General features: G+C 42.7%; 1 protein-coding gene across 3 annotated transcripts in view; it reads right to left on the bottom strand.

Moving 5' to 3' along the window:
• Window positions 1-355: 355 nt before the first annotated feature.
• UNC5C (unc-5 netrin receptor C) overlaps window positions 356-9,016 on the bottom strand; it is a 322,943-nt gene continuing 314,282 nt past the window's right edge. For all 3 annotated transcript variants that reach the window (XM_083756419.1, XM_083756418.1, XM_083756420.1), the window contains 2 exons: window positions 4,880-5,058; window positions 356-3,747 (listed from right to left, as the gene is read on the bottom strand). In XM_083756419.1, coding sequence (XP_083612545.1) covers window positions 3,582-3,747; window positions 4,880-5,058 — 345 coding nt within the window. In that variant the 3' untranslated portion in view covers window positions 356-3,581. The remainder of the gene's footprint in view (window positions 3,748-4,879; window positions 5,059-9,016) is intronic.

Here is a 9,016-nt window from a genome sequence, read left to right as displayed (position 1 = left end):
CCCTGGTGGGGGTGGGGGTGGGGGTGGGGAAATGTAAATGAAAAATATGAAGTGAAACCTCGAGGGAGAATGGGAAGAGGTGTTAGGGGAAAGAACAGAAAATTATGCTGAACACAACTTTGCCATTACTATTAAATTGTTATCATTGCAATTAAATATTGTTGTCATTATGTTCTGTTCTCTCTCTTTGCTTGTACTCCACAGCACTATGTTATCATACCCTCCAACATTTATCCAATGAAAATTGGGATGTCCTATTTAATACTACTACTAATAATAATACCCCGCCCATCTGACTGTGTTGCCCCATCCAGTTGGTGGCTTCCAACATAAGAAAGCATTAAGCATAAAAAAAAAATCCCTATACAGAGCTGCCTTCAGATGTCTTCCAAAGGTTGCATAGTTGCTTATCTCCTTGGCTCGGGGGTCGCATAACTCCATACCCTCCAACATTTCTCCTATGAAAATAGGGGTGCTCTAAGGAAAAGCGGGACATTCTGGGATCAGAAACCGGGACAGCTTCTGTAAATCCAGGACTGTCCCTGTAAAACATGGACACTTGGAGGGTCTGTGTTATGCCTCTACAGTGGTGGTACAGATTTCCCTTTAAAATACCAGGTAGAAAAAGCCATACAGCAAAGGACTTTTTACTTCAAAAAGCTTCTGCATCTGATTTTCTGACAGTCAAGCAGAGGCTGTCTCTGAATACAAAGAACAACTTAGTCCAGAAGGCAGCACGTTGGGTCCAGAATCACTCAAAAAGTTCAGCTACAGCATTCCAGACCAAATCCTGACCACATTTTGAAAAGCGCCCTGTGTCCACCACAAACCCAGCCAAAACCTGTACCTTGCTTTTGACTGTCAAAGGCTGAAGGCCAACTACTTTCCTAACGTGAAAGGTTTTTATGAACGCTGCTCTGTGTTTAATAAAAACACGGTCACTGGACGGAACATAAAAGCCTGTGGAAATGTCAAAATGGGGAAAAGGTCAGGCAAAATTCACCTTGTGTGTTAACCAGTGGCATTTCCAGTTACCTTCAGAGAAATAAAATCATGCTTATCTGAATATCAGCTGGCCGGACTGAGGCCTCAGGCAAGTGGGGATGGTAAGAGAGCTCTTCTAATACAGAAAGAGAGAGGCAGGGAAAGTTGTAAACAGAAGCCAAAGAGGGACACCCTGTTTTTGCAGAGAAGACCCTCTTCTTATTACGGATGGGCCCCAACTGAACCACCACCAATTTCATTTGTCAACAGGCAGCAGGTGTCCTAACACTTCAAAGCAGCTGACAGGGAGCATGGACTGAAAACACATCCTTGCACAGAGCAACAAAGAAAATGAACTCATCTGACAAACAATTCTGAGAACAAGTACGGCATGGGAAAAGAAACTAAGAAATCAAAATGAAAGGGACGATTCTGCCCTTGCTATTCTAACTTGAGGACACAACAGTGCTTCACTGACCCCAGGGTGTTCATTTAAAATGGGATGCAGGGAGATTACAAGGTTTGTAAAAGGCCACTGTGTGTAACTGAGAACTGAATTCTGCTTCATCACTGTCCTGGATCACCAAGGCTATAGGACGGAAAACTCTGACATTCTCATTTTGTAAAAAAGTCTTTTCTCGAGAATCTCACATTTATTTCCACAAAATGGTACTAACTGGTCGATTTTAGTCCCTCAAAGAAAATGCCTGTGCATGTGATTCGAGAGGGGGTGCTATTTACATCTTTTGAGATGGTCACTTCCTTGGCCTGAGGCAAAGCATTGCTCCAAGTCAGCAATCTCTCATTTGCGCTGTGAAGGTGCCACATCTGCAGGATACTTCTCCTCTACGTGAAATCAACATCAGTCCCACTGATGGGCCTTGCAGATGCACACTCAGTTTAGAGTTCCTTGCCGTGCAATGGAACTCACAGTAATCCATTGTTTATGCTGAGACTTAATCCACTTTAAAAGGTCCGAGATGCCACACAAGCAAGTTATCTGCCCTTAAACTTAGCAATTCATTGACATTTGTCCCTACCTTTAGAAATAAATGAGTATATGCAAGCCAAACTGTCATCCAATAACTTGCATGGAAAGCTTTTTTAAAAAATAAAATAAAATGCATCTTTGGATTGAGACCAATAACTGGAAGGACTCCTCTATAAAGATAGGAATGTGAAGCCAATATTGTTAAAGTGGTGATATGCCTAGGATTGGTCAGTTAAACTGCAAATTCACCCAGTCCCCCTTGACTTGCACGATACTTTGGTTTATGGCAAACAGAAATAGAAACCAGCATCAACACCCACTAGAGAACGTCTTGAAATGATTAAGGGCAGATTAACTTGCAATGTTTCTTGCATGTGAAATATCTCATTTGCGTGAAATGGTCCACATGGGTTGGCCTCTGTTATAAATATGAATGCATTGCAATCCACATGGAAAAGGCAAGTTTGCAGCACGAAAGGCTTGCAGTTTGATAGCAACCCATTCAACAGCTCACTGGAACTGGTTTTGAGGGGAACCACAGAGCTAGAAAAGGACAGAGAGAGGATGAAAGCTCCCATTAGAAGGGATTAGAAGACCCTTGGCAGCCACATACAGCTTCCAGGGTGGGTGCTGCCATTGCTCAAATGATTAATGCTGTGGATAAATCTGGAAAGCAAAAATAATAGTAGTAATAATAAGAAATATAATATTCCTTGCACTAGATACTATTCAGTAAATAACCATACAAGCAAATTCTTTTTTTTCTCTCCCCCCCCCTTTTTGGTAGGGTTTCTCTCTCTCTCCCCCAAACCACGCCAAATTGCATATCACATACACCCACACACCCACACTTTGATGATGGAGGCAGGGGACACTGTGAGCTGGGAGAGAAAATCCCTGCAGTTTAAGTCACCAAGGGGCACAGGCATCCCTGGGGAAGGTAGGGAGAGGTACTTGCATTCCTGCTCAGAATCTACATTATCTCCTTGCCAGATGCACAAATTTAAAACTCTGGCTTAACAACTCAATCCAGAAAGCAGTCTGGTGATGGATTATTTTAAGACATCTGATGGACAGATTTGCAACCATGAAATGCATTTGAGATGGGTGTGAGGAACTGACTTATCTGGAAATAGCCACAACCCTGCTTTGTCCATGGCTTGGTCTAGAATGGCTTTCAACAAAAGAAGAAGAAAATATAGATATATATAAAAGAGAGCCATGGACAGTCCTTTCCATCCCGCTGCCCAGGATTTGATGTAAACAATGTTCATAGAAACTGGGATTGTTAAGAAAGTTTATCCATATATCTGGATAGCAATAAAAAGCGTTTCCTAGGAAACTGTAAAATCCTGTACCAAGCAGTGTACAGCCAAGCTGAGAGGAATGTTAGATTGAATTATATTATCAAGGTAACAACTTTGTGAGATTTCTTTTAAATCCTGTGATAATGTACAAGGAGAATGCATGTGAAAAGTCAGGATTTTGTGTCTTTCCCCCACTCTGGAATGCCTCTTGCATTGGAACGCATTGGTCTGGGGTGCTCGGTTTGAGTTAGTCACAGCCGACGTGGTGAACATTCCTTCCTTCTCCTCCTAAGGTTGCCTCAGTACTTTCCTTCTGGTGCCAGTGAAACGAATGTCTCGTGTCTTCCCATCTCTTCCAGAACTGTGGCCAGCATGCTCAGGTTCCCATCAGGGAAATTCTGAGCTTCCCAAAGGTCTAAGATCACACCGGTGGGACTTGATTTTGTAGCAAAATAATTGAGGTACCTGTAACGGGACAATGACTACAGTTAAGAGCATTCCCATTCACCTGACCCCACACTATCAACGTAGATGCTGAACAACAGGCTATGGAACCTGCGACCCTTGAGATGCTTCTGGACCACAGCTCCTATCATTACTGATCATTGGCTATCCTGGCTGGAGCTGATGGGGGTTGGAGTCCAGCAACAGCTGCAAGGCCACTGTCCATCCCTGGTCTACAGGGTCAATACAGTCATGCGTAGTTGCATGTGCAGCAGCTGTCTGTGAATGCAGCATTCAGCCACAGTTACCACTTACTGGCAAGTGTCATGGACCGAAGCTGGGGCAACTGCGACTTAACTATGGAAGCATGCAGCAGCTGAGTAGACAACAGCCCAGAGCACAACCACTTCCTTCCAGCAACACCTGCTATTATAAGGACACGAAATCCCTGTTCCTTTTATCTGTCATGCAGAAGCACCACATTCTGCCCCACTTGCATGACCAATAACTCTGCTAACACCTAGTCGCTGCTCTACTAGTAAGCATGCTTTGAAACGGCATGCATTCCCTATGTTCTCTGATTGTCAGCACAAAAACAACTATGACTGAAATATACTTGGAGTCGAGAGTGGATTTCATTCTCTTTATTCAGCTCATAGTGGTGAGGAGGAATGGGAGTTCCCCCAGAATGTCTGCTTTATATACATTATTTACACAATGGGCCCCACGTGATTGGCTAATTCCGGGATTCACCTGTAGGCCAATCAGGTTGCGGATTCACTTCCACCTGGAGCTGCATAGGTGGCTCCTGTGGACCAATCAGAATGTTGCATTCTGAACCCTATTGTTCTAGGACCAATCAGACTGCTGCCTTTTGGATCCTATTCAGCTCAGTACATAACAATGACTTTCTGTCACATGCATTACAGGACACAAAGTCTAATCCAAAGATGGGCATGCAAGCACCTCACTGGTTCCAGGGAGCCTTATTCCATACTTGGCTTCCTTGAGATGACTAAATCTGTGCAAATTTCAATGGAGGACTGAACCTCAGAATTTCCCAAAGGATTGTGCAAGGCCTCACTAGCACATGCACCCATTTATTGACCCTCTGCCACATTGCACAGCTTGTGTGGCAAGCATGCTTACCCACCTGTCCAATTTCAGTTTGTGGGCCAGCATCCTCCAGTCATGACCTCTTGTCTGAGGTGCATCTAGGCTGCTGCAAAGCTTCTGTCGGATTGGGAGGGGGATACTGAATGCACAAGGTCCTACTACGGTGGGGATGGTGTTTGCTGGGTCCATGAGTGGATAGTCAATGCCAGTAGGTTCCTGCATTTTAGAGAAGAGGAGAAGAGGATACGGCAGCATTATTAGCAGAGGAAATAAACTCATTATCTACAGAGAAGCAATCTGTGAAGCATAGTTTTCTAGATAGAAAGGGGGAGGAGTAAAACTAGGTACACCGTCTTGAGCTCCTCAGAGCAAAAGTGGAATACAAATATATATATAAAAAAGAAGGAATAAATATTATTGAAGAACACAGATGAAAGCACTTTGCAAGCCACTTTGGATGGGTTTTTAGTGGGAAAACAACCTATTTTTAAAAAAATGCACATAAACATAAAACTTCTTATGCTTAGGCAAGCCATTCATTTAGTTCATTATACCACTATACCACCTATCACCCTTAACTTAGGGATGCACTGCTCTCTATTACATCAGAGAAAACTGCTACATGTTGCTTCACGGTAGTTTTACAAAATGTCTTTTTCAAATAGGCAAAAGCCTAATGGCCTAAATATTGTACGTTCCAGATGCTGCTTGTCTTCAGACAAAATCGGCGAGAGCTCTGCAGGTGATTGTCAACTGTATAAATCCACAAAGAAAGATATACGTTTTGAACGAGCCTGTTAAAAAGAAAACTACTTTCTGCAAGAATAAATGTCACAGTGGAGGAGGCGCTTCAGAGCCATTGGGCAAACCATATTGACAAACTGAAAGAACGGCAAATAATAATGGATACACATCGTTGGGCAGCCTGATAAAACCGGGGTTGCCCTTCTTTGCAGCACACCACATCTGTAGTATTCTAAATCAATTCACAAAGCATGATTAACCTGATTTGCAGATGGGGAAATTGAGGACAAAACACGTCCAAGAAAACATAAACAACTCAGTAGCAGAACTAACACTCTGACCTCTGCCTTGCTCCCCGCCCCCCCCCCTGCAGATCAGCACACTTTCCCCTCTGCATTCACTATCGAATGAAAATATATGAAACAGTGCCTATCTCCTTTGAAGAAAAGGTTGACAGTCAGAGATAGACATATATTGTTAAAACCTGCATTAAAGCTACACACACACTCACCCCCTCCTAAACTGTGTGACATTTAAAGTAGATGGGAAGAATAAAAACGTATCATTTCAGGATCTTTCATCTGCAGCGGAAGAAAGGAAATTAATTTGGCCATCACATCAGCCAACTGGAAAAGTAAAGCAAGCCTTGTCTATGAACAACTAAAACAATAAAAAGACCCACTTTAAATGTCAATTTCTTTGTATTTCAACTAGCTGCCTTCCCAGCTATAAGGTAACTGGCTCTCCACAATGCATTGCCACAAATAGAACCACTTTAAATCACACCATTTTCCAGGGCTTAAATAGAACTCACCATAACAAGAAAATGCAGGGTGCAAAGTTTTTCAAGTTAGCATAGATGGTGGTAAGCGTTTTTCTCAGAAGCTTCATCTTAAATATAGTTTCACCTGTTCTATACGCTGGGGATGTTGGGGAAGGTCACTGAAGCCAAGCTCAGATGAGAACTTCGGGGACTCATAAAAATATGCTTCAAAGGAGAGGTGAGTTTCTAAAAGCCTCAAATTCTTCTCCCACTCAGATTGAAATCCAAGAATGACTGCCTTCTCTGGCTGACGAATGCTTTGCACAAGCATCTCAATGCTGGACCAATGCAATTTACCAGAATTAGGCTATTTTAAGAGATGGGAAGTTTGGATAAAATTTTGATGACCCATGAATGACACATAAGAGGGAGTGGCTTTCCCCTCATAAGAACAAATCCCCCATAAAAACAAAATATTCCATTAATTTCAATGGGGTGGAGAAAAATAAATGATGGGGGGGGATTGGGGGGTATGGGTCAAAGATCACCCACAGATGACAACTTTTGGCCCACATCCTCCAATTTTGGTCTGTAGTGTTCTTCACTGTCCCCATATGATCTAATGGTGCTACTCATTCCTATGAGGGTTTATTTCTTCTGCTTTATTTCAGAGAAAGAAAGTTTAAGGAGCTCAACTATCTGTATTACATACCCACTTTTAGATACTCACAGAGATGTGCAGCAGAATCTGATAGATATTTGTTCCTTGTAATCCACTGTGCTACACATGCCTCGGAAACCCAGCCAGATAGGTGGGGTATAAATAAATTATTATTATTATTATTATTAGGCAGACACTGACACTCTTGAAGGAGGAAACCCAGGTATATTTGACAGAGATGAGGACAAACATGGAGGAATGCAAAGATGGGAATTTTTTGCCAAAATGATTAGCCTTTAGAAGTCTTATACTAAAGGAGCATTGCTCTTGCTATCATCAAACAGATCTTAACGTGCAAAATTTGTTAGTTCTTGCAAACGTGGCTTACTCACCGCTGCACCTTGTCCTAGCAGTTATTATCGGCCGGCTAGGTATTTAGCAAGATTAAATGTTCCTAGATATAGGAGAGCATTCTCAATGGCTGGTTAAATGTTTTGCCATCAGCAGTTATGGGAGGCTGATTTACCAGGCTGTCTTGGCATCAGAGTTTGTCCTTGCGGAAGTGGCTCAGTCGAAACATTAGTCCACATTCTCCTGCACTGTAATTTTTATAGGGACATAAGATCCCATTTTATCTCCCTGGTACTTTCTTTTCACTTGGGGAGCTCAGATGAATTTTATACCTCACTTTTAATGGCAGTTTCCAATCCTAAGATCACAGAAAATATAGCTAAGTTCCTTGCTGTACCCATCAAAACTAGGTCACACTTACTAAGGGTAGATGAGTACTGAGCCAAAAATTTCTCTATTTTTAACCCTGCACTGTGTTTGATATTTATGGTCTGTAGACAAAATAAACTGAACTTGGGCATATTCAAAGACGAAAAACGGGGAAAAGAAAAGGAAGGTGGGAGGGAGGAATAGAGTCATATCAGAAGTTAAACAGGAAAAATAGATATGAACCAGGGTTTTCTAAGCCCCTGTATGATTTGTTTAGCTGCATAAGTCCTCTTTTATAACTACAAAATAAACCAGGATGGTGGTGGCTGATTATTTATGCCCATAGCCTCTCCCATGGCCTTCGCCATGTAATCTACCCAGTCTTTGACTTATTCACTGCCTTCATGCACACCAAAACCTACTTGAGATGTGGTAAACAGGGCTAGGTCACTCCATGGACCCCGATGCACTGTACCACCGGCTCCTAGGCATTCTTGTCATTACTGTTACCTCCTGGGAGGCTGGATGCTTCTCTTTTCCCTTGATAGCTCCACCTGTTTGCTCAGTATGGCCAATTTGTTGAGCTGCATGGAGGTAGAGCATACATGTATGGCCACCACTTGGGCAACATCTTAATTTGATTCATGGCCCTCCTGGACTGAACTTTGAGACCTTTTCTATGTAAGGGTCCTTGGGCATATGATTAGCCAAGCTGCCAACATTCCTTTCCCATCTCCCAACTTTCCATCAGCCTTCAGTGTGTCCAAGAAACAGGACCCGAAAGGGGGTTATGGAAATAAAAGCAGGTTTGGCTTTTTAAGACAGGGAATAGGTTTAGCTCCAAGTACAAATAGTAGACCTGCTGGAAAAAAACCCTGATGTTGGGAAAGATTGAGGGCACAAGGAGAAGGGGACAACAGAGGATGAGATGGTTGGACAGTGTACCAGCATGAGTTTGACCAAACTGCAGGAGGCAGTGGAAGACAGGAGTGCCTGGTGTGTTCTGGTCCATGAGGTCACGAAGAGTCGGACACGACTAAATGACTAAACAACAACAACAAATAGTAGAATAATAGAATTATAGAGTTTGAAGGGACCACGAGGGTCATCTAGTCCCACTCCCTGCAATGCAGAATATTTCACCCAATGTGGGGCTCAAACCCACAACCTTGACATTCAGTGTCTCATGCTCTACCAACTGAGCTATAGGGATAACTGGTATAGATCCCATTAATTCCTATATGGAGAAATAAAATACTGTTCATGGGCTCTGCCACCATGAACGG

Source organism: Podarcis gaigeae (genome assembly GCF_964106915.1).
Source record: "Podarcis gaigeae genome assembly, chromosome: 9".
Lineage (NCBI taxonomy): Eukaryota > Metazoa > Chordata > Lepidosauria > Squamata > Lacertidae > Podarcis > Podarcis gaigeae.
This window is presented reverse-complemented; position numbering and strand designations above follow the sequence as displayed.